Below are 26,733 nucleotides of genomic sequence, written 5' to 3'. Positions count from 1 at the left end.
ATCTAGCTGAGGACTTAATCCATAAAATATTTCTCCTTAATACCAGATCCAAGAGATAGATAAGATAGATATCTAAAACTTCTCAGTACTGGTACTAACTTCAGCATATTTATTCACATTAAGGTGTCATATAAGGTAGAAGCACAAAAAACATCAACAGAACCAAAAATAAGGCACCTGCCTTTATAAGATGACAGCCAAAAACTAGTTGTAACACCAGCACACCTGCCAGTGAGGGACTATAGCTGAGAGAGAAACATTATTAATTACTCTTTCAATAGATGAACTAGCTTGAAATTCTAGAAATAATTTTTTGGTTCTAATTATGAACATTTTGCCTCAAAATCCCATTTAATACAATGGTTTTTCAAGGGAAAATATAAACTTACTCTGTTAATATAAAACATGAGATTAACTTGTGAACTCAAGTCACTTTTTTCTAGCAGAGCTTTTTGTCAGTATTTTTCTGCAAAACTAAAACTGAAAAGCTATCAAAATGCACAATCTTTCACTTCCCAGGAATCTTTTGAAAATTTTAAAAGAACTACTAGATTTGGTTCACTTAATTAAACTCTTCATGCAAAACAATATTTGTGGTAATTCCATGCCCACTGCCTCTGATTGCTCTTTAGGACATATAAATATCTGCTGCTAAGATCCCATTCTGTAACAACTCAAAACCTTGGTTCAATTCAGTCTCCCATTAATTTTAGATATGGATAGATATGGGCAGGTGGTATGAATAGCAGGCTGTGTAGAACCTGCCTACATCAAGCTTTTCATCCCTTCTTTTAAGGCTACAGAAAATCTCGACACAAGGAAAGGCAGCTCATTGTCTTATTAGATAGCCCTCCCCTAATCTTCCCCCCACCCCCCAAAAGTAGTCATCTCCAGTGAGGGTTCCACAGAGAGTTCATATTGTATGACATTTTATTTAGATTCCATGCATGTATTTTCCTGTGTAGCTGCAAGGTTAAGATCCATTCTTTCTGGAAACTCCAGCTTCTCACATACTGCCTCCTTTACAGGTAGGTATTGTGATATTTCATTGGGCTCTGTAAAGAGGGCTGGTGGAACATGCTAGGACACAAATAAACTGGATTAGTTTTCTTACATAATATTTTTACAGTGCACTCATAAAACTGTTTAAAGAAATTGTTCAAACATTTGTAATCCTAAATATACATACTAGATTCCTGAAAACAAGATGGATTTCTTTTATAAACTATTAGATACCCTCAGATATGCTATTAAACATTTATTCAGATGGCATCAGTATACTGCATTAATTTAACACATTTACTAATAAGTACTTAGTATGTACAAAGTGCTATGCATCATTTGTACCTTCCCACATTCTGTAAATTCCCCAAATTATGTGAATTATATTCTGAAATTTATATTCCTAGTTTTCTGTTTGACTTCAACTAATGATATCTAATACAAAATTCAAATGCTTTTTTCTAAACTGCTAGAGTAATAAAGTATACAAATTTGAATTTTAAGAAATACAAATAGTTAAATTTAAGATTCCTATTTCAAGTCACTTGTGTGGATTACCCTTTTGTAAAAACAATTCAGGGTAATAGGTCTAAGCATCATTACCATGTCACAGTGGAATAGCTATTAAGGGATAACATTAATATATGCTGAAACAATTAGATTATATCTTTAGGAGAGTATTTGGGGCATGGAATTAACCACTATAAAGTATATATAGTCATGTTGTTTATGGTTTGGAGAAAAGAGAACATGATGGGCAGCCTGCTGGGACAGTTAAAAAGCACTCCTATGAAAGTCCAAAGACACTGTTCTATAGTCCTTGATAAGTAATTTCCTAAATTTCTGATACCAGAAAAGAGATTCTCTGGTTATCATTTTCTTCAAATGCAAAAATCAAGAGATAGACCTGATGACATATGGTCTCTCCCAACTCCCAAGCCTACAGTGTTCTATTTTTATATTTGTCCCTCAGTAAGTATGTATATGTGTAGTGGAGTAGAGTACTATTGATCATAACCTGTCAATGGGATTTTCTTTGCAAAGATACTGGAGTGGTTGATCACCTTTTATCAGAACTCTCCACCATGACTTGTCCACTTTGGGTTACCCTGCATGACATAGCTCATAGTTTCACTGAGCTATGCAAGCCCCTTAAGTTGGATGGTATCCAACATGCTACTGGGGAAGAGCAGAGGACAACTACAAGTAGCTCCAGTACTAATGAAGTGACTGGGCCAAAGCCAAAAGGAAGCTCAGCTACAAAAATGTCTGGTAATGAAAAGTTAAGTCTGATGCTATCAAGATCAATATTGCAGAGGAACCTGGAATGTAAAAATCTATGAACCAAGAGAAGTTGGACATGGTCAACCAGGAGTTGGAAAGATTAAACATTAACATTTTGGGTGTCAGTAAACTTAAGTGGTGGGAATTGGGTGAATTGAATTCAGGTGACTACTACATATACCATTGTGGGCAAGAATCTTAGAAGAAATGGAGTTAGCCCTCATAGTCAATAAAAAGGTGAGAAAAGCAATAATGGGATATAATCCCCAAAATGATAGAATGATATCCATTTCAAATCCAGGGCAAATTATTCACTATTACAATAATTCAAGTCTTTGCTCTAACCACTGATGCCAAAGAGGTCAAAGTCGATGGTCCCATGAAGATGTATAACATCTTCTAGAAATAATACTAAAAAAAAGATGTCATATTCATTATAGAGGATTAGAATGTTGAAGTAGGAAATCAAAAGATATTTAGAATAACAGGCAAGTATAGCCTTGAAGTAACAGTTTTGTCAAGACAATTCACTAGTCATAGCAATTTTCAATAACCCAAAAGGTAGACTCTACACACAGTCAATATTAAAATCATATTGATTTTATACTCTGCAGGCAAAAGTGAAGAAAATCTATACAGTACCCAGATCTGACTATGGCTCAGAACATGAGCTCTTACTACAAAATTCAGACTTAAGCTGAAGAAAGCAGGTAGCTTAATACAAAAAACAAAACAAAACAAAACAAAAAAAAACAAAAAAAAACCCACACACAACTTAAGATCTAGGCAACTAGTCCCATCACTTCCTGGCATATAGTAGGAGAAAAAAATGGAAGCAGTGTCAGATTTTATATTCTTGGGGCTAAAGATCACTGCAGACAGCAACAGTAGCTATGAAATTAAAAGATGCTTGCCCCTTAGAAGAAAAACTATGACAAACGTGGGCAGCATTCTAAAAAACAGAGACATCACCTTGCCAGCAATATAGTCAAAACAATGGTTATTCCAGTAGCAATGTATGGCTGTAAAAGTTGAACTATAAGAAAAGCTAAGTGCCAAAGAATCAATGCTTAAGAACTGTGGTTCTATAGAAGCTTTTTGAGAGTCCCTTGGGCAGCAAAGAGATCAAATCAGTCAATTAATTCTAACTATTTACTGGACGGCCAAATACCAAAGTTGAAGCTTAAATACTTTGGCCACATAATGAGAACAGGGGATTCACTGGAAATGACCGAGCTATTGGGGAAAATTGAAGACAAAAGGAAAGGGAGATGGCAGAAGATGAGACAGACAGATGGCAATATACATGAGCTTGGTCAGAATTCTGGGCAAAGGTTGTGAAGGACAGAAGGACCTGGCATGCCATAGTCCCTGGGGTCATTAGGAGTTAGATACAACTTAACAACGAACAATAACAAACTGTTAATCAGGTACAGAGGTGAAACTAAGGATGATGAGATCACTATTCCAAATTCAAAGATAAAATGCTATGGTCGTTTATTGTACTTAACATGAAACATTCAAATTAGATTTCTAAAAATGAAGTTTGGATACAATACCATTAAATTGGCTATTTTGCTCTCCCTTGAAGTGTATTCTCTTAACATGTAAGTCTTGTCAGCCTTAAAAATAAAAAGATAGTATTTCATTGTACTGATCTGTAAGTCTTCTTTATAGTGTTATATTATACACATTAATTTTTTAACAAGTTATAAAAAGTTGCTATATATATAGCCCAATAATGGCAACTTGTTTTGTAAAAACATCATGATTCCCATTTACCTTCTTTATCCCAAAGACTATAAGTTTTCAATTCCAATCCCATAACTGATATCACAAAAGAACCATATGCATTTAAGTAAACAAATATGCAAAGCAACCCAAACAGGGAATCATCAAGGCTATAATAATGAAATAATAACATCAATTTAACATATATAAATGATAAATGCAAAAGGATTTTATTCTACCTCAGTCAGGAGCTGTTATTACTTTCTTTAATCTTTCATTAAATAAGAATCCAAAAATTACTCTTAATCTGCTAATTGTGAGAGATTTCCCCATCAACTATATAAACAATTGTTTGTGATCCAAAGAACTTAACATTTTTTCTTTTCCTCCATTCATCCCAGGTTTTTAAGAAAAGGGAATTCCAAATTTATAGGAAATTTTTTTTCTTACTCAGCATACAACATAATCACAAATCCCAAGTTCACATCCTATTAAGAAAATATAAGATTGCTAATGGGGCTAGTGATTCAGGAACCAAAGATAAATGTAATTAACAAATTATGTAATCTAAGATGAAAAACATTATCAATATCTTCTTAGAAGGCAGCTTTATATGTTCAACTACTGCCATGATCATTTGATCACTGTTTTTTTAAAGGACTTAGCTTAAAAGTTATTTTGTAAATTTTATTTTCCTAGAACATAGCTAAGTATTTTTAAATCATTAAGTTTTTGTGGGAGATATTTCTTAATATTATTTTGATAGCATTTGTTTTTACATTATATTAATTCCCAAGACAGCCCTACCTCCTTCGCTACCTAATAAGCCATCTCTTAAAGAAAAAGAGGAAAAAAAGCAAATACAAGCAACCTATCAATTGTATCTGACAGTATATTCAATAGTCTACAATCACACCCATCTACTTCTGCAAAAAAGTAAGAGCACTCTTTCTTTCTCATCTCTTCTCTAAGAACAAGCTTGGTCATTAAAATTATACTGCAGAACCATTAACTGAAATACCTATAAAATAAATTTCTTCCAAAATAAATAAAGAGTTATATTCATTTTATAAATAGATAAAAAGATTTCACTGACTTACATCTTAACCACTCTGGGGAATTGCATAGGAATTAGCCTTATGATTTCATTGGTATAGGGAATTCCTAGTGTCAACAGTGTTTTTGTAACTGTTATGAATAAAATGGATATAGATGGATATATTCAACAATATTAATCATTTATTGTTATCCACACTGGTAATTATGAAAACCACATGCCTGATAAGATCTAATTCAAATCGCCCACCATTACCTTCTGCCCACCTGGCTGCTTTGTAGGAAAGAGCCTCTCCCAATCACATCCGGAATCTTATACCTCTGTCTACATAATCACACTTCCTACGTAAGAGGAATCATGGGAAATGTAGTTATCAAGTCCTCTAAATGTCCACAGGAAGTTTATATCATGGACCTGAATATTAAGGCTCAATGAACCCCAAATTTCCAATAATACATAACTTACCTCAAGTTTGACCCTGTCCTTTAGGAATGTACTAGTTACTAGTAGAATCATCTCTGGATGTGCATTCTCCCAGAAACACTGTTCCCAGAGTCCCAGAACTTTGGCTCCGTGTGGTATTTAGTGCTTGACTCTGTGTGGCAACCAAATATTGAGCCCTGTCTCTTATCCTGGACAAAGATTTGGTCTTTCTGACTACTTTAGTGGTTCTGCACTTTTCCAAGTTGACACTGGTAAGGAAACTCCCTCTGCTAATGCAGGCAGGACTTTGATCTCCAATTTATAGTTTTAGTTTCCTAGAATGCTAGGAGATTAAATTACTGGTTTGGGGTCAGAGTCATTAACTGTCAGAGGCAGGACTGGATAGCAAACCATCCTGAGACCAGCTGTCTATCTGCAACTCCAAGTTGCCTTTCTCTCCCTAAACACAAAATGGACCTAGGCAAGATCCAAAAGATATGAATTCCAGACACTACTATCTTTACCATTAGATACAACCCCATGTTGGAGTAAGTTATAACTAGTATATTTTTAAGCTAAATGGGTGACAAGAAGGTTCAATGCTTCAGTAACAGTACATACAATAGAAAACTTAACAAAACATACCTTGGTAATTAAGAAAGATTAACACAATACTTGAAATAATTAATTTCAAAATGCTCAAATTTTTACTCTTTGATTTAGCAATAGCACTATTACGTCTACATTCTAAAGCAATTCAAAAAAGGAAGTCCTACTTGTACAAAAATATTTACAGCAGCTCTCTTTATGGTGGAAAAGAATTGGAAACTGGGAGGGATTCCATCAATTAGGGAATGGCTAAACAAAGTTGTGGCATATGATTGTAATGGAATACTACTGTGCTATAAGAAATGACAATAGGATTCAGAAAAAACTGGAAAGACGTACATGAACTGATGCAAAGTAAACAGAATCAGGAGAACATTGTACCCTCACAGTAATATCATACAATGATCAACTGTGAATAGATTTTATGATGAAATATGCCATCCGCTGGGGCAGCTAAGTAACTCAATGGATAGAGCACAAGGCATGGAATCTGGAGGTCCTGGGTTCAAATCTGGCATCACACACTTCCTAGCTGGATGACCCTGGGCAACTCACTTAACCCCCATTGCCTAGTCCTTACTGCTTTCCTCCTTTGGAACCAATACACAGTATTGATTCTAAGATGGAAGGTAAAGGTTTAAAAAAATATGCTATCCACCTCCAGAGAAAGAACTGATGGAGTCTAAATGAAGATCAAATCATATTATTTTTCACTTTTTTTCTGGAAGAGGGCTTTTTTTAAAATGAGTCTTCTTTCACAACATAACCAAAATGAAAATATGTTTTGCATGATCACTGATGTACAATCTAGCTCAAATTGTTTTCCAGCTCAGGAAGACAGAGAGAGAATTTGCATCCCAAAGTTTTGGAAAAGGTAAAATTGCCATATAAATGGGAAAAAATAAAATATTATTTTAAAAAACTACTTAGATTTTCATTCTAATAGTACAAAAGAGACCACATAAATCTGTATAAGGAATAAGAAATAAATACCTCATGGTAGAGCCTTGTGTCATTCATCCTGATGAGCACGCCATCAATTCTTAAGAAAAATCTCAGTAACAGGAAAAAGCTAGAAGGCATCACTCTCTGAAAGAGAAAAATAAATACATTTTGGAAAAAATTGAGCTTTTCTACAAGCCATGCTTCTCAAATTATGGAACATTTTGCCAATGGTGGTAGTAAGTGGATTTTAAAAGAGTTCATATTAACATATACCACTTCACAGTATAAAAAGTGTTATTCTTAAAACAATCCTCTGAAATACAAATTACGGATAATATTACCCTCAAATTCGCTGATAGGAGTGGTACGACTTTCATGAAAAGAATGCTGAACTCCAAGTTGGAAGACCCTAATTCTAGCTCCAACCATTTAATCTTATTGAAATTACAACTATTCTGTGTTTCAGCTTCCTGATCTATAAAATGTTATATCATTAAGAGATTAAAAATAAGATGAAGCTTGAGAAAGGCAATGACACAGGGACCCAAAAAGTCTTAGTATGGCTTTAATAGTTTGTTTTTAACCTGCATTAAGACTTTTGGGACCCCCTGTACAACTACTTTTTTTAAGACCTGACATTTTAATTCTAATTTTCTTTTCAAAATCTTTGTTAAGCATGAAAATTCTCTGGATCACTCTATTTTGGTACAAAGAAGATGAATCACTAGTCATTTCTATAAACAAAAGAGAATAGTTTTTTGCAACCACCTAACTGCCATCTCCTTTTTTTGTTATTTTTAGTAATATAATTTATTTCGTTATTTCAGTCTCTCTCTTCCCTCCCCACACCATACAAGGTATCATTCAACAAACAGATATGTGTGTATGTGTATATATAAAATTCATCAGTTTATTCTCTGGGGGTGAACATTTTACAAGTTATTCTTGAAATATTAAATCTGTAGCTATATATAATATTCTCCTGGTTCTTGTTGTTTCACTCTTCATTATCTCATACAGTTGTTTCCAATGTTTAAAAAAATTAATGTTTATTTCTTACAGCATAGTAATTATTTCATTGCTATTACATAACACAATTTGTTTAGCCATTCTTCAATTTATGGGACATCCTATCAATTTTCAGTTCTTTGCCACCACAAACAGGGAACATATAAGTTCTTTTCTTTTCCTTTTTCCCTACTCTCCCTGGGAAACAGACCCAGATACAGATAGTTTTAGAGCTCTCTGGGCATAATTTCAAGTTTCCCTCCAAAATGATTAGATCTGATGGGTGTGAGAAGAGTTTTAGTTTGCATTTCCCTAATCAGTAGTGATTTTTAGCATTTTTTCATGCACCTATATATGCCTTTAATTTCTTCATCTAAAAACTGGCTGTTCATATCTTTTGCCTAATTATCAACTGGTGAATAGCTCTTAACCTTATAAATTTGACAAAGTTCTCTATATATTTTAGATGAGACCTCTATTCAAGAGCCTTTTTTTTCCAAAAAAATTTTTTTTTCAAAATTTCTTCTTTCCTTCTAATCTTGGCAACATTTGTTTTATTTATACAAAAACTTTTCAATTTAATGTACTCAAAATTATCCATTTTACATCTTGCAATGCTCCATATCTTGCCTATTTCAGAAATTCCTCTCCTATCCATAAAAATTATAGGTAATATGTTCTCTGTTATTCTAACCTGCTTATGATAGATATCTCCTTTTATGTTTAGTGCCATCCACTTTTTAACATAGATATAGCAGATATGAAACCCAGATCTACTCTTAGCCTAATATTACTGAGTAGGCACAAATTTATACAGCCAAAAGTTGGTCCAACTGTGTATGGTATCAATGTTTCCCCATATATTTCATTTGTGGTACATAAGCAAAAATTTAACCAAATGTGTCATGGAAAAGAATATACTTAGGACAATGAAAATGGAAGAGAGATAAAGTTTCAATTTTACTGGTTCAGCTGCTATGGAGAATTTATTGAAGGGGATTGGTAAAAAGGGATCCATCCTAGCATAGTTGACTCACCTTCATGCCTTCTGTCTATGTAGGTTCCTAACTGTCCCAATAATGATAAAATTTTTAGGAGTTACATGTACCTTCTTCCCATATGTAAACAGTTTTAACTTATTGATTCCCTTATGATTACTCTTTTTTCATGTTTACCTTTTTATGATTCTCTTGAGTCTTGAGAATGTCAAATTTTCTATTCAGCTCTGACCTTTTCATCAGGAATGTTTGAAAGTCCTCTATTTCATTAAATATCCAACTTTTTTCCCCTGAAGGATTATACTCTGGTTTGCTGATAGCAGTTCCTGGTTATAATCCTAGCTCCTTTGGTTCCTGAAATATCATATGCCAAGCCCTCCATTCCTTTAACATGGATGCTGTTAAATCTTGTGTGATCCTGAATATAGCTCCATGACATTTTAATTAGTTCTTTCTGGACACCTATAATATTTTCTCCTTGACCCTGACCTATGGAATCTGGCTATAATATTTCTGGGAGTTTTCATTTGGGGATTTCTTTCAAGAGGTGATTTAGACTCTTTCAATTACTATTTTACTCTCTGGGTTTAAGACTGGGAGGCTATTTTCCCTGATAATTTCTTAAAATATGATATCTAGGCTCTTGCTTTTGATCATGGCTTTCAGATAGTCCAATAATTCTCAAATTATCTCTCCTTGATCTATTTTCCAGGTCATTGTTTTTCTAATGAAATATTTCACATTTTCTTCTTTTTTCATTCTTCTGACTTGGTTTTATTGTTTCTTGATATCTTACTAAATCAAGAGTTTCCACTTGCCTAATTCTAATTTTTAGGAAATTATTTTTGTCAGTGAGCTTTTGTATCTTTTTCCATATGGCCAACTGTGCTTTTTAAAGTGTTCTTTTCTTCAGAGAATTTTTGTATCTCTTTACCAGTAGGCCAATTTTTTTTGAAATGCTATCTTCTTCAGTATTTTTTGTGCCTCTTTTACCAAGCAGTTAATTCCCTTATTGTAATTTTCTTGCATCACTCATTTCTTTTTCTAATTTCTCCTCTACCATTCTTACTCTTTCTTAAATTCTGCCAAAAATTCTTGTTGGGTTTGTGTCCAATTAGTAGTTTTCTTTTCTTCTCATTGTTGTCTTCTTGAGGTTGTATCTGGTCTTCTCTGCTACTAAACTAGTCTTTTATAGCAAGTTTTTTTTTTATTTGCTCATCTTCCTAGCCTTATTTCTTGATTAGGAACTTTATGTTAAAGTTGTGCTCTGCTCAGGTTGGGGGTGGGAGGTATTATCCCAAGGCTTTTCTGTGCTGCTTTTCTGTGCTGCTATTTTCTTCTTGGTGTCTGCAAGTTTTCAGTGCTTTCAAAGTGGGTGTGACCTAGAAGAGGTCTGGTCATCTACCCTAGGTCTCAGTATACCACTCAGTATAACACTCAGAATACCAGCAGGAAAAAATAAAAGGCATTGCTAAATGGGTCCTATGGAAAGCACAGATTTGACACCATTGTGCCACTTGCCTCCCTTGAGGCTCTCCCAAAGTTTGCACTGGTCCTTTCCATACATAACTACAGGTTTATGCTTTCTATTTCTCTTCACTAGCCATCAAAAGAGCTTACACTTAATCAGGGGATAAACATGCATGTAAATACATGCTTGCTTACACATGTATATACGTATGCACACACAAACACAGACACAAACTAATACAAAATAATTTCAAGAAAAAGAGAACACTAAGACAATAACTATCTGTACTCCCTTGCATAGTCTTTATTTCTTTACACATCCTATTTCCCAATGCTAGACAAAATAATCTCTAAGATTAACAGGTATGCTTTAAAACTTACAAGGCATTTTATGGACTCCCAAGTCTAAGTCTTACAAAAACCCTGAAAGGTAGACACTATCAGCATTCTACTATGTTTATAGATGAGGAAACAAAGTACAGAGATGTTAAGAAACTTGTTAAGCGACTTGGATGATCACACAGCTAGTAAAGTATAAAAAGTGAAATCTGAACAAAGGCAACCCTGCTCCTAGTGCCTCCCCTCTTTGTTTAACTGACAATAAGTAACATAACTGACAAACTGATATTTCTCAAATACAACTCTACTCATGTTATCCACCTGATCAACAAAAAGCAAAATACCAGTGAGGAGGAACAGAGTAAAAGGAAAAAGAACAGAATCAAAAGAGGAAAATAAGATGGCGGGGAATACACAGTTGGTAATCATAACTGTGAATGTGAATGGGATGAACTTTCCCAAAAAAGAAAGCAGACAGAGTGGATTAAGAATCAGAATACCATTATATGTTGTTTATAGGAGACACATGTGAGGCAGGTGACACACACAGAGTAAAGGTAAGGGGTTGGAGTAGAATTTATTGTGTATCATCTGAAGTAAAAAAAAGCAGCAGTAACACTCATTATCTCAGACAAAGCTAAAGCAAAAACATGACTAATTAAAAGAAATAAGGAAAGAAAGTATGTCTTGCTAAAAGGTATTATAAGCAACGAAGTAATATCAATACTAAACACATATGCACCAAATGGTATGGCCTCTAAATTTTCAAAGGAGAAATTAAATGAACTTCAGGAGGAAACAGACAATAAAACTATACTAATGGGAGACCTCAACTTCCCCCTTTCAGATCTAGATAAATCAAACAAAAAAAATAAACAAGAAAGAAGTAAAGGAAGTGAATGAAATTATAGAAAAGTTAGAACTAAAAGATCTCTAGAGAGAACTGAATAGGAATAGAAAGGAATAGATCCTCTCTTTCAGCATTACATGGATCTTACACAAAACTGACCATGTTTTAGGGCATAAAAACTTTATAACTAAATGCAGAAAAGCAGAAATGAATGCATCCTTTTCATATCATAATGCAATAAAAATTATAATCAATAAAGCTCCATGGAAAGACAAATCAAAAATTAATTGGAGGGGCAGCTGGGTAGCTCAGTGGATTGAGAGTCAGGCCTAGAGACTGGAGGTCCTAAGTTCAAATCTGACCTCAGACACTTCCCAGCTGTGTGACCCTGGGCAAGTCACTTGACCCCCATTGCCTACCCTTACCACTCTTCCACCTATAAGTCAATACACAGAAGTTAAGGGTTTAAAAAAAAAAAAATTAATTGGAAACTAAATCATCTAATGCTAAAAAAGGGATGGGTTAAAGAACAAACTATAGAAACAATCAATAATTTTATTAATGAGAATGACAATAAGAAGGCAACATATCCAAATTTATGGGATAAAGTCAAAGAAGTACTTAGGGGAAAATTTATCTCTCTAAACACCTACATCAATAAAAGAGAAAAAAATTCAGATCAATAAATTGAGCATGCAACTAAAAAGCTAGAAAAAGAACAAATTAAAAACTAGAAAAATAACAAATTAAATACTAAATTGGAACTCCTAAAAATTAAGTGAGAAATTAAATACAATTGAAAGAGAACCGTTAAATTAATAAATAAGACTAGGAGTTGGCTTTATGAGAAAACAAATAAAATAGACAGTGTTGGTTAATTTGATTAAAAAAGGAAAGAAGAAAATCAAATAATCAGTATCAAAAATGAAAAGGGTGAACTCACCACAATAAAGAAAAAAATTAAAGTAATCATTAGGAACTATTTTGTCCAATTATATAACATTGAAGCTGACAATCTAAGAAAAGGAGGAATATTTATGAAAATACAAATTGCCCAGATTAACAAAAGAACAAATAGAATACTCAAATAATCCTATATCAGAAAAATAAATTGAACAAGCCATCAATGAACTCCCTAAGAAAAAAATCCCCAGAGCCAGACGGATTCACAAATTAATTCTAGCAAACATTTAAAGAACAATTAATTCCAACACTACATAACTATTTAGGAAAATAGGCAATGAAGGAATCCTACCAAAAAATTTTTATGACACAAATATGGTACTAAACCAAGAAGAGCAAAAACAGAACAAGAAAATTATAGGTCAATTTCATTAATGATTACAGATGCAAAATGTTTAAATAAGATACTAGCAAGGAGACTACAGCAATACATCACAAAGATCATTCACTATGAGCTGGTAGAATTTACACCAAGAATGCAGAGCTGGTTTAAAATTAGGAAAACTATCAGCCTAACTGACTATATCAATAACCAAACTAACAGAAATCACATGATTATCTCAATAGATGTAGAAAAAGCCTGACAGAATACAACACCCATTCCTAATAAAAATGCTAAAAACCATATGAATAAATGGGTCATTCCTTAAAATTATGAGTATGTACCTATTTAGCAAGTATCATCTGCAATGGGGATAAGAACAAGAGTGAACCAAAGATGCCCATTATCACCATTATTATCTAATACTGTATTAGAAATGCTAGCTTTAGCAATAAGAAAAAGAAATTGAAACAATGAAAACTAAACTACCACTCTTTGCAGATAATATATACTTAGAGAATCCTAGAGAATCACCTAAAAACTAGTTGAAAGAATTATAACTTTAGTAAAGTTGCAGGATTCAAAATAAATGCACATAAGTCATCAGCATTTCTACATATTACCTATAAAGACCAGCTGCAAGAATTAAAAAGAGAAATTCCATTTAAAGTCACTCTAAACAATATAAATACCTGGGAATCTATTTGCAAAGGCAAACACAGGAATCATATGAACACAATTATAAAACACTTTTTCACACAAATAAAGTCAGATCTAAACAATTGGAAAAATATTAATTGCTCATGGAGAGGCCAAGTTATTATAATAAAAATGACATTTATACCAAAATTTATTTATTCAAAGCCACACCAAACTACCAAATAATTATTTTGTAGAACCAGGAAAAATAATAACAAAATTTATCTGGAAGAACAAATGTTCAAGAATATCAAGGGAACTAGTGAAAAAAACATTTGAAGGAAAGTGTCCTAGCAGTACTAGATCTCAAACTGTACTATAAAAAGCAGCAATCATCAAAACAATCTGGTACTGGCTAAGAAATAGAAATGATAGATCAATGGAGTGGATTAGTTACACAATATACAGGGGTAAATGACCTTAGCAACCTAGTATTTGATAAACCCAAAGACTCCAGCTTTTGGAATAAGAACTCACTCTTTAACAAAAACTGCTGGGAAAATTGGAAAACAGTAAGGCAGATGTTAGGTATAGATCAATATCTTACACCTTATATCAAGATAAGATCAAAATGGATACATATGATTTATATATAAAGAGTGATACCAGAACTAAATTAGGGGAACTCAAAATAGTTTACCTGACAGATCTTTGAAGAAGGGGAGAAATTATGACCAAACAAGAGACAGAGTATATTATAAGATATAAAATGAGTAATTTTGATTATATTAAATTAAAAGCTTTTGTACAAACAAAACTAATGTAACCAAGATTAGAAGAGAAACAACAAATTAGGGGAAAAATTTTATAACATTTCTCTGATAACGGTCTAAATTCTCATATTTATAGAGAACTAAGTCAAATTTATAAGAATACATGCCATTCTCCAATTGACAAATAGTCATATGAACAAGCAGTTTTCAGATGAAGAAATAAAAAGCATCAATAAATATATGAAAAAATGTTCTAAATCAATCTTGATTAGAGAAAATAATGCTGAGATACCATATCACACCTACCAGATTGACTAAAATGGCAGCAAAGTGATAATGTTGGATGGGATGTGGCAAAATTTGGACACTTAATGAATTGTTGGTGGAGTTGTATATTGATCCATCTATTCTAGCGGGCAATTTGGAACTATGCCCAAAGGGCTATAAAACCGTGCATACCCTTGATCTGCCTCTAATGGGTCTGTATCCCAAAGAGATAATAAAAAAGGGGAAAGGACCTACTTGTACAAAAATATTTATACCAGCTCTTTTTGTAGTGGCGAAAAATTGGAAACTGAAGGGATGTCCATTAACTGGGCAATGGCTAAACAAATTGTGGTACATGTTGGTGATGGAATACTATTATGCTATAAGAAATGATAATAAGATGATTCCAGAAAAAGCTAGAAATATCTGCAGAACCAGACGCAGAGGAAAATAAGCAAAACTGGGAGAACATTGTACACAATAACAGCAATACTGTATGCTGACCATGTGAAAACTTGGCTACTCTTAGTAATGCAATGATCTGGGACAATCCTGAAAGACTTATGATGGGGAATGCTATCCTCCTCCAGAGAAAGAACTGTTGGAGTTGTCTTTCACATTAGTGTATTTATGGTTTTATTTGGGGGTTTTGGTTATGTTTGAGTTTGCTCTTATAACAATAACTAATATGGAAGTATGTTTTGCAGAAAATAAAAATAAAATTCAGAAAAGAAAAGAAATTCTTTGAACTAAAGCAATGAGCAATACTATCACATTAACTGAATATGAAGTTATCTGGAAAACAAGTAATATCGTATGACAGGAAACTGAGAAAAAAGCTCATTTTCCCCTATCTAATCTGAGCCCTAAAACCCCATGTTAGAAGAAAAGATTCAGCAGTCCTAGAGAAGTTTGCCCCCTTTTTTTCCCCCTGCAACTTGCTTAAAAATAGACCTATCAAACTCAATATTTTAATCATACCTGAGAACAGCCAAGGAGCTGCACACCAAAAAAAAAAAAAAAAAAAAAAAAGCAAAATATTAGGCTTTAAGCTTAGAAAAGCTCCAAAGAAGCCATTTACATGCTAGTCAAGACCAAAGAAAATTACTATTCATCAGGTATAAAGCAATGTGCTAGATGCTGGGAATACAAAGATGAAGTAGGATACATTTAGGAAGCTAATGATATAAGAGAAGATAAAAGAGATTTACAAATAAATACTAAAAATTAGAAAGCTAAAGCCAAAGAAGCCCAACTAAAATGCTATAAGAAATCGTCATAACTCCACTTACCAACTACTAGTTGCTACCAGAAGGAAGAGAGGAAGTCTGGGTCTCTCCCTCTCTGCTATTCATTTTTACTTCTGCAGACTGTGGAAGGGTAAAGGAGTGTTTGGTGCCTTTGTAAACAAGTGCATTTTTATTACTGTCTTGCAGACAGAAGAGCCTAAATTTAGTAACAGACATATCCAGATATCAAAATGTAATGAGGAGTATAAGCTGAGATTTTCTCCAAGTTCAATGATGAACAAATAGACTAAAAAACATTAGGTATTTATATATGGATAACTGAAATCAGTAAAATCATGTAAAAATTTCCCAAATATATCTCATATTACTATTCATTTGATGCATAAAGACACAAAATGTCACATTTAATGTATATGTTTCTATTTCTATCTACTTACAAAGATGTTTTCCCACCCTTGAGCAAAAATAATTACTATACTTACAATTTTCACACTTAAGCTTGAAACTCCATGATCATGAAGTTCATCTTCAAACAACAGAACTTCTTCAAAAAATTTAATCTGTTCCCTGGCTTTCAATTTCTCTGTGTCTATATGATCTGTCGTAGGCACAACCTAGAAAGGAATTTTTTTTAATTTAAGAGAATCAGTCAAAAAGAGCTATATGGAACGCCATCTGTCATGAAGAGAGAGTAAAGACTAGATATGGCCCTTGCCACTGACTAGCTAACTCCAAAAATCACAGTAACTTCCTAGTGTCCCACTACCATGCAGAATAATTATTATAGCAGAAGTAGAATGAGTCAATTATTGAAAAAAAAAAAAAGATTTAAAGGTAAAAGAATAAATTGCATTTTAGCATGGTAAGTGATCTTAAATATAAAGAAACAAGGTATTAATTCAACACAAAAAAGCAGAGAATAAAATTTTACCTTTAACTTAAGAGCTTCGCCAAGTAATGTTCCTTTGTAATCTGTTGTATAGGTCCAGTCATATGGTCTAATAATCTCTTTGGAGTGCTCACCCTCCGTCCTCAAGACCAAAAAGAAAAGGATTCCATTCAACAACACAAAACAAAACCTCAATAAAGTATACAAGCATCTCTCATAAGCATACAGTTAGGATGGTCCTAAACAGCTCACTTAACTATATATATCTATACACACACACACACACACACACACACACACACACACACACACACACACATATGTATATATGCTTCATTAATATGTAAACTCTTCTGTAACCTATTACTTAAATTTTATATTGTTATTTAACTTTTCACATGTTTATGACATCTCTCCAATCATACTATAAACTATATGAGGATCAGGCCCATACTTTATAATGATTTTCAACTTCCATAGAGCTTTGCAGGTAATAAATAAAAATACTAATTAAAAAGCAAAGCTTTTTCCTGAAATTTCTAAAGGCCTAATTCCTCACTTACATTCCCAATGAGAATCAGAATACTAAAATGTTATTCAAAAAATACCGAGGTCAAAAGAGAAGCAGTTAATTAGGTTCAATACTTCATTTAAAGACACTAACCCCACAATAAGTACAGCTCAAGCAATATTTATTTTGATTCTGAAGTCTGCCTCCATTTTACAGTTGAATCAATAGAAGTGTCTGAAAAGCTAATAAGAAAACTCTCTGTCTATTCTAAAGAAAGTCACTCAGTTTCTTACCTGCTCTCTTGCCATTCTTCAGCACATGCCACCTTGAGTACTCCTTGGTAGTTGTTTACACACTTTAAAGCATCAGTTGCATTGAACTCAATTCCAAAGCCAGAAACATGTTGGATTCTTAAAACATTGTCTCCAAACATCATTTCAGGAAGAGATGGCATATGGAGCTCATCAGCTAATCTGCATATGTGCAAAAGTCAGATATTGTTTGGTTACTTTTAGTTCTCCGTTCTTTTGGCTTAACAATATTCTATATAGAAGAATGAAAAAGATTGTGTGTGATATATCTTAAAAAGTATATTTGAGCTTCAGTCATTCCAGGATATGCTTTTAAAGGGGAAAGTCATTGCACTAAAGAAAACAAAGCTAGAAAGAATAACTGGACCAGACCAAGGATACAGAGAGGTCAGTCAGACATTTATTAAATGATTGCCCTGTGCCAGATACTGTGCTAAATGCTGACGGTACAAAGAAATGTCAAAGACAGTCTTTGCTCTCAGGGAGCTCTGTCTAATGGAGGAGACAACATGCAAACAACAATGTACAAAGAGGCTATGTAAAGGATAAATAGGAAATAATCATCAGAGGGAAGACTCCAAAATTAAGAAGGTCTGGGAAAGGCTTCTTACAAAAAGTGGGACTTTAGTTGGCACTTGGAAGGAAGTCAAGGAAAGCAGGAAACAGAGAAGAGGAAAGTGTTCCAATCTGAAGGTGACACCATTTTGAGGGCACTGAGAGATCATAAGATAACAAATTGAGAGCTTGGAGAAACCTCAGGACCATCCTGTAAAGTTGCCTCAATTTAAAACACTGAGATGCAGAGAAATAAAATTACTTGTACGAAGTCACCCAAATATTAAGTCTCTTAGATGGGATTTGAACTCAGGGTCTTTGTCAGTAGCCTGTGCTCTTTCTACTGTACAAAAATGGCTTTCCTAGATAAATTCTCATGACATTTGAAAGAAGGAAGGATATTTGAAGATTTTGGGGATGAAAGGCAGGAACACTATTTTTCATAGCATTAAAAAAAAAAACATATATCTACTTTTCTGTCTCTACAAAATGCTTTTTTTTCTTTTTTTTTGGTTTAAGCCCTTAACTTCTGTGTATTGACTTCTAGGTGGAAGAGTGGTAAGGGTGGGCAATGGGGGTCAAGTGACTTGCCCAGGGTCACACAGCTGGGAAGTGTCTGAGGTCACACTTGTTAGGACCTCCTGTCTCTAGGCCTGGCTCTCAATACACTGAGCCACCCAGCTGCCCCTACAAAATGCTTTTTGACAATCTATGTCTATAATAAGGTTACTACCCTAATAAAGATAGGAAAAAGGATCAGGAAGGCTTCCACAAACTACATTTTATATAAGAGACCACATTTTTACAGTCAGAAAACTGACTAAAAGATGTAGAGAATAAATTACCCCACTGTTTGTTAATTATAAAAAAGCATTTGATTCAGTAGAACAAAATGCCACTTTAAAGGAGCTCTTCCAACAAGGTACCTCCCCTACATGTTAGAAATCAGATACAATTTTGTAAAAGATATATGTTCAAGTACCCCGAGATTATAAAAATCAAATGAGGAAGACAAAAGAAAAACATGATTGCCAAAAATGTTAGCCACTATCATGGCAATATCTAGCAAAGGGGCCCTCTAATTCCCTAAATATCACAACTTCAGAGTTTGAAGAGGTCAGAGAAGCCATCAAATGAGATTTTAGACTGACACATAGCAAGTATTTAATAAATCCTTCCTTTTTTTCCTTCCTTCTATCTATTCATCTACTCCAACCCTTAGTGAAAGAACCCCACCTACAACAAAGCCAACAAGTGGCCATCCAGCATTTGCTTATCCATTATACCTAAAGAAGAAGCCCATTCTACTTTTGGATAGTTCCAACTCTTAGGAAATTTTTCCTTAAAGAGAATAGCTTGCATTGCATTTGGGGAAATATGCAGAATTTTCAGTAACCCTAAATTAGACAAAGATCTAAGGTCTCAACATTATTATTTTTCTGGTGTCACTGTATAGCAATGAAGCGTGTGTATATCACATGGGCCTAAAAGATTGAAATATATGACCTAAGAATTGTATCCCAAAAGCAAGTGCAAAAGATGAATGAATTTTAAAAGCATTTACTAAGTGCTTACTATGTGCAAAGAACAAAAGTAGGGAGAGTAAGAGAATATAGACTCAAAAAATAAAACATTTCGAGACAATTCTCTCCATCTTTAACTATGCTATATGTTGGAAAACCAGGTAACTCAACTTGATAGAACTTGGGTATAAAAAGTAAAGATATTGGGGAATGGTTATAAAGTGTAGTATATTAATAGAATGGGATTTTACTGTACTTCTTTAAGAAAAAAATGACTGTGAATAGACAGAAGCATAGGAATATTTTTATGAAATGATGCAAAGGGATAAGCAGAACCAGGAAGAAAATACACATGACTACAAAAATGTAAAGAACAACAATAAACCAACTGAAGCTGAATTCTGTGAAATTACAATGACCAAGCTTAGAACCAAAGAAAAAGTAACAAACAGCTTCTATCTCCTCCTCCCCCCTTTTCCAGAAATGAGTGACCAGGTACAGAGTATACTACAAATAACATGAAGTTTTCTCCTATGTTCTTTAATTTTGCAGAATTTCTTTTCTTGCTCTTTTTTAGTTCTATGGTTCTCTAGGATAGGGTGGGGGCAGTGGGAAATATGGACAACAAACTAACAAGTTAGCTCTATTTTTTTTTTTTTTTTTTTTTTTACTATCCTGAGTAAGGAATAAAGCAGATCTTAAAACTGGAATCTAGGTGACCAACAAGGTCTACCAAAGATTTTTAGCAAAAAAATGCTTTAAACATAATTAGCACACATTAATTAGTAAAGTTTAATTGCGTGCCTTATAACTGACTGCCAGCAGAGATAAAGACAATAGCATTGATTCATTTAGTAATTGTAAAAAACTTTTAGACATGCACACAAGTAGGTCTCTGGTCATGTGGTCTATTTTTTAAACTCTTATCCTAGAACAGAAATTCTCAAAGTATAGTTTAGAGATTCCTGTGGGTCCCTGAGACCCTTTCAAGAGGTCTTCAAGATCAAAACTATATTGAAAATTATTTTCAATAATATATTTAAATAAACACTATTTTACTAAGATGTTCTTCAAGTACAACACAACTACTATTCATGGGGATCCCCAAATATCCATCCAGAGCCCTCTTGTCTTTTATGATTCTTCAGTCATTTTTTAGTTGTACCCAATTCTTCATGACTTCATTTGGGGTTTTCTTGGCAAAGACACTAGAATAGTTTAGCATTTCATTCTCCAGATCATTTTACAGATGAAAAACTGAGACAAAAGGGGTTTAAGTGACTTGCCCAGGGTCATATAGCTAGCAAGTGTTGTTTGAGTTTGGGAAGAGAGCCTTCCTGACTCCAGGCCCAGTCCTCGCTCTATCCATTGTGCCATCAACCAGCCTGTGTCTTCTCCCTCTATATTATTTCAGGTAATGATCTCATTAGCTCCTATAGTTTCAATTATCATCTCTATGCAGATGACTCTCAGATCTATTTTTCTAGCCTTAAAAAACTCTGGCCTCCAAAGTCTCAAATTTCCAAATGCCTAGAAGACAATCTTGAGTTAGATTAGTAAAGAGGATACCATGATCCTCCCAGGCACCCAGGCTCAAAACTTAGGTGTTATTCTAAACTCCTCTCACCTCTCTATAGCCAAACAACTATCATGTCCTATCATTTCCACTTCAAAAACGTCCCTATTGTACATCCTTTTCTCTCCTTTTAACATTGCAACTACTGTTACATGCTCTGATCACCTCATTCCCAGACTATTGCTGGTTGGTCTCCCCTGCCTAAAGTCATTCCAATACATCTTTTATGTAGATGTCAAATTGAATTTCCTAAAGTGCAGGTCTGTTCATACCAACCCTTTATTCAATAAACTCCATTAGTTCCCTATTACCTCAAGATCAAATATAAACTCCTGCTGTTCAAAAGTCTGAATAAGCCTGGCCCTTTTCTACCTTTCTAGTCATCTTTCACCTTACTCCATGTTCTCTCAAGATCCAATGCATTGGCCTCTTGCTATTCCTCAAACAGGACACCTCTATTCTCTGATTCCTCATTTTCAATGACTTCCTCCAGCTCAAAATTTTCCTTCCTCCTCATCTCCACTTGCTAGCTTCTCTGGATTCCTTCAATTTTTAACTAAATCCCCTCTTTTTGCAAAGGCCTTTCTCAGTCCTTCATCTGAGACCCATTTTATTCTGTATTTATCTGATTTGAAAATAGCTATTTGCATGTTGTCTACTCTTAAATTGTGAGCTCTCTGCGAGCAGGGACTGTTTCTGCTTTGTTTTGTAGGCCTTTCAGGGTATTCCTAGAGCTTAGCACAGTGCTTGACATAAATGCTAGTTGAGTGACTTACATGGTATCAACACATATAACTCACATAAATAAAGCTATGGAGAGAAGTACTCAATAATTTGTAAGAGTATAAAGGGGCCCTAAAACCAGAGTTTGAAAACTGCTTCTTTAAGAGCATAAGCTCTATGATAGCTATTTTGGATTCTAAGAGGACATTTCTGAAAACTGCTGAGTTCTATGTTGTATTCAAAATAGCTGAGGTCATTGAACTACTTGTATATCTAAGGATATATTCCTATATAAAAATTGCCAAAGGCTCCCTGACTATTAAAACTCAAAATTATTATTCTTACATTTTCTCTAAAAACTATCCCAATCAGATCTAATCAATATCAAAGTGTGACCTGTCAAAAGCTGCCTGAATATCTAAGTCAATTTATTAAATCAGCATTTTATAAAGCTTCTAATGTTACAAGACACTGCAATAAATGCTAGAAAAAAAGATATACTACCCTACACCAAAGGGGATCTGATGTGCTCTTTAACACTTCTGTGCATCTGTAGTCCTCTGGATATTAAATTAAGTACTCCTTCCATGGTTTGAAACAAAATTCATTCACATCTTTTTATCCTAAGCAATTCTTGTCCATATTCTTCAACAGATCCTCCAGAGAATATACATATAAGACATACATATTACATGACAGGACTTTCTACATTTTTAAAATACCAAAAGGACATTTGGGCTATCTGTTATCCCTTACTTTCCCACTTTCATCATTTCCTCAGTGATATCCAATTGTGCCAAAGTACAATACAGGACTAGATAAAAAGGGAATTTTTGTTTGTTTGTTTGTTTGAAACCCTTACCTTCCATCTTAAGAGTCAATACTGTGTATTGGCTCTAAGGCAGAAGAGTGGTAAGGGTAGGCAATGGGGGTCAAGTGACTTGCCCAGGGTCACACAGCTGCGAAGTGTCTGAGGCCAGATTTGAACCTAGGACCTCCTATCTCTAGGCCTGGCTCTCAATCCACTGAGCTACCCGGCTGCCCCCCAAAAGGGAATGTTTTGAGGAAAATCTGAAGGAGAAAACGTTTCCTAAGAAGGCTTTAAGGAAGTAGTAATTCCTAAGCTAAGCTTCCAAAGAAGATTCTGAAGAGTAGAGATGAGGCAGGAGTTCATTCTAGACATGGGGGGGATACCTTGGATAAAGGCACAGTATCACTATCCATCCAAGTCTACTTCATTTTCAGAATCTCATACCCAGAGCTATTTCAAGAAATTAGCTGGAGGGCTCCCTACTTATAATAATTACCTAGAAATTAAGGTACCACCTCCCATGTTACCACAGGCTTCATTTCTGCTGAAATGTATTCTCAACATCTGCCAATGGCATGAGTATATAAGAAATATTGTCCATGAATAAAGTCTGTGTTGGTTGTTCTGGGTTTGGGGTGGGGGAAAGGGTCAGATACTGTAATTTTGTTAATAAAGAGAACCCCCAGTGTGAAAACTTCTTCCACCCATGCAAGTCAACTGCTAATTTACTATCCCAAACAGTAGCACTGATAGATTGAATGACTAGTCCTTGGTTAATAATATCGGCTATAAAAGAAATCTTATCTACAAATAAAGTCTGTTTTGAGTTGGTGTCTTTTGATATTTTATTTTGTTTTTGATCAGGGCTTGTGATTTTGACAATGAATGGATCTGCAAGCAGGAAATTCCCTGTATATTGATATTTCTCCTAATTTATTGTCTTAAATTGTCCTGAAACTATGAGCCTAGAAATATAAATCAAATTGGGTAGTGTTTTTGGTGGTATTTGGGGTGGGCCAAGGTGGGGGGGTAGAAAACTTCCAATGAAAACTCCTTCCCACCAATGCAAATAGGCAACTCCTAATATACAGTCTATAGGGCAGCTCTGGTATAGGAGACATTAAATTGACGGGCCCTAGGCAGCACAGCCAATCAGTGTCAGGGGCCAGACAAGAATCCAGGTTTTCCATGGATTTCGGATGCAGAGATGGGAAATATGGAGCTCTACACCTATATTCCATGGAAAACCTGGGTTCTTGTCTGGCCCCTGACACTGACTAGCCTTCAAAGTGCATTTGTTCCAAACCACTTGTTTTACAATGGGGAAACTGAGGTGCACCTAGCACCAGGGCCCTCGGGGAGATGGCATCTGAATCAGAATTTACATTGTCGGGTCCTCTGAGAGCAGAACCAGCTTTTACATCCATAACCTCCCCCTGTCTCAAGAAGCAATGGGGTAGGGGCAGACGCGCCAGTGGGAGACTGTCAAGCAGCGGCCGCGCACGCGCGCTCAGAGGGCCCCCCCGGGCTCTAACCCGGCGGCCGTTCTGCAGTCGCCGCCACAGCAGCCACCAGGCCTGGCCTCGCGGTTCCGCGGAGGCAGGGAGCAGCAGAGAGAACGGCCGCCCCATCCCCTCTCCTGCCCACCCCCGCCCCCACGTCCGGCTCCCGGCCTAGCCCTCTCCCCACCAAACCTCCCCAAGCCTCACTTCTCCACATCGGCCGACTTCATGATGTGCGTCTTGGCCGCCGTCAGCTTCCAGGGCCCGAAGGAGAAGTCCTGGCGGCTGCTCTGGAAGCCGTGGATCATCATGGCCACGGTGGCGGCGCGGAACCAGCACGAGCGGCGGCGGCCTCCCTTCTCCCCCGCCCCCACCTCCCCCTCCTCCCCCGAGCCGTTACCATCCCCAGCCCCGCCCCGCCCCGCTCCGCTTCCCGGCTTGGCCCAGCCCACACCCTGGGCCCCCTTGTCCTCCCGCCCTCCTGCTGGCAGGCCTCCGCCTCCTCCTTCCGCTTCCGGGAGCAGGTTGCCTTCGCGACGAGGCTGCGGCGCGCCGGAAGTCTTGGAAAAAGGCAGGGGGGGTGGGGCTAGAGGAGCCGATAGGCGTGGCCGGGATTCCGGGAGCGGGCGCGCCCCCAGGGGCGTCATCGGGTGATGTCATCGCAAGTGTTCGCGCATATGGAGGGCGGGGCTCGAGAACCTGCCCGAGGCACAGGTTCTTTATCTGTATAATTACCCCCAAGTCATTTTTCGGCCCTCTCCTACTCTTCGAGGCCGTTTGGGGTTTTCTTGGAAAAGATCCTGGAGTGGGTTGCCATTTCCTTCTCCAGCTTATTTTACAAATGAGGAAACTGAGGCAAACAGGGCTAAGTGACTTGCACACGTTCACATAGCTAGTAATAAATTCTTGAGACTGGATTTGAACTCAGGTTTTCCGGATTCTAGGCAGAACGAACTAGCCATTGCACCACCTACCTGTCCATATGTACACAATATACATATGTTGTAAATATGTGTATCTATGCACATGCGTGTGCCTATGCACACAGAAATACACCCACCCTCACATACACATCTATAGTTTGAGGATATGGATATGCCTATACACATCCGGGTGTGTAAACATTCAAACTATACGGATTGACTTAAAAGCTACAGCAAGAACAATCTTACAAACATTCCCCCCGCCCCAAATTGCTGGCATCCTGGAGGTTGGAGAGGTTCTACTTCCAACTAGTATGGAAAAGAGCAGACCCTCCCTTCCGCGCTGTTGCTTTTCCCACTCTTTCTCCTTCCGCATTCAAATGTCGGCCAAGTCTTGTCATTTCTACCTTCATAACACCAGTCTCATTCTGCATCTCCCTCTCAAACCCATCCATTTCTCTCGCATGCACTACTTTTGGACTTCTCTAATTGAGTGCTACACTATATTTTTTTTAAACCCTTAACTTCTGTGTATTGGCTCTAAGTGGTAAGGATGGGCAATGGGGGCCAAGTGACTTGCCCAGGGTCACACAGCTGGGAAGTGTCTGAGGTCGAATTTGAACCTAGGACCTCCCATCTCTAGGCCTGACTCTCAATCCACTGAGCTATCCAGCTGCCCCTCCACCATTTTTTTAATTGCACATAATTTATTGTTTATTTTAGCTCACAGTATTAAAACTCAAAACCAAGCTCAGAGTCAAAGCCCAAAAGCTTACAATGAGTTTGGACCTATAATTGTGTAATATCTGAAAGTAGAAATACTAAAAATCTGGTTTATTTTATTTATATTTTCATTAGTTTTACTATTATGCTCAGTGAATGTAATAGTTCTTTTCAAAAGAAAAAAATTGATTAAAATACCATAAAATCCTCCTTTAATAAGCAAATTAATATTTCAGTTTAACAATTATTTATAACCTCTATGTTAAGGAAGTTCATTTTGGTGATAACTTCATCGTCCTCTAAGATGTCGTGGGACCTTCACCTTATCACTGCCCTCTCTGCCTCTGCTTTATCATCTGGCTTCCATCTTCACAATTCTATTGAACCAACCTTTCCAAGGGTATCAGCACCTTCCTCCCAGTCTTTATTAATTATAACTTCTCAGTGTTTGTCATACTATTGACCATCCTGTGTTTAAATAAACGTTCTTCTTTTGGCTTCAATATGACATTTCCCCTAGCTTTTCTGTCATTTCTTTACTTAACTTCTTTCTCCTTCAATATATTTTTTTAATTTAACTCCTTAATTTTGTTGCTATTCAACATTCTACCTTGATTTACTTTTCTTTCCTTATTTACTTCTTCTATTATTTCGATATGATTTCTACACCAATGACTTCTGAATTAAAATGTTTAGCCTTTCTCCCAAGCTTTAGGTTTCCATATCAAATTGACTATAGGATACCTTCCATCAAAA

General features: G+C 35.7%; 1 protein-coding gene across 1 annotated transcript; it reads right to left on the bottom strand.

Moving 5' to 3' along the window:
• Window positions 1-905: 905 nt before the first annotated feature.
• TIPRL (TOR signaling pathway regulator) lies at window positions 906-24,677 on the bottom strand. Its single transcript, XM_044672006.1, has 7 exons — window positions 24,539-24,677; window positions 17,624-17,803; window positions 16,862-16,961; window positions 16,413-16,544; window positions 7,100-7,195; window positions 3,846-3,908; window positions 906-1,080 (listed from the first exon to the last, which is right to left on the bottom strand). The coding sequence occupies exons 1-7, from the start codon at window positions 24,640-24,642 to the stop codon at window positions 931-933; spliced, it is 825 nt and encodes a 274-aa protein (XP_044527941.1). The 5' UTR covers window positions 24,643-24,677; the 3' UTR covers window positions 906-930.
• Window positions 24,678-26,733: the final 2,056 nt, after the last annotated feature.

Source organism: Gracilinanus agilis, chromosome 4, assembly GCF_016433145.1.
Source record: "Gracilinanus agilis isolate LMUSP501 chromosome 4, AgileGrace, whole genome shotgun sequence".
NCBI classification, from domain to species: Eukaryota; Metazoa; Chordata; class Mammalia; order Didelphimorphia; family Didelphidae; genus Gracilinanus; species Gracilinanus agilis.
Note: the sequence above shows the minus strand (reverse complement) of the source record. Positions and strands in the feature narration are given on the sequence as shown.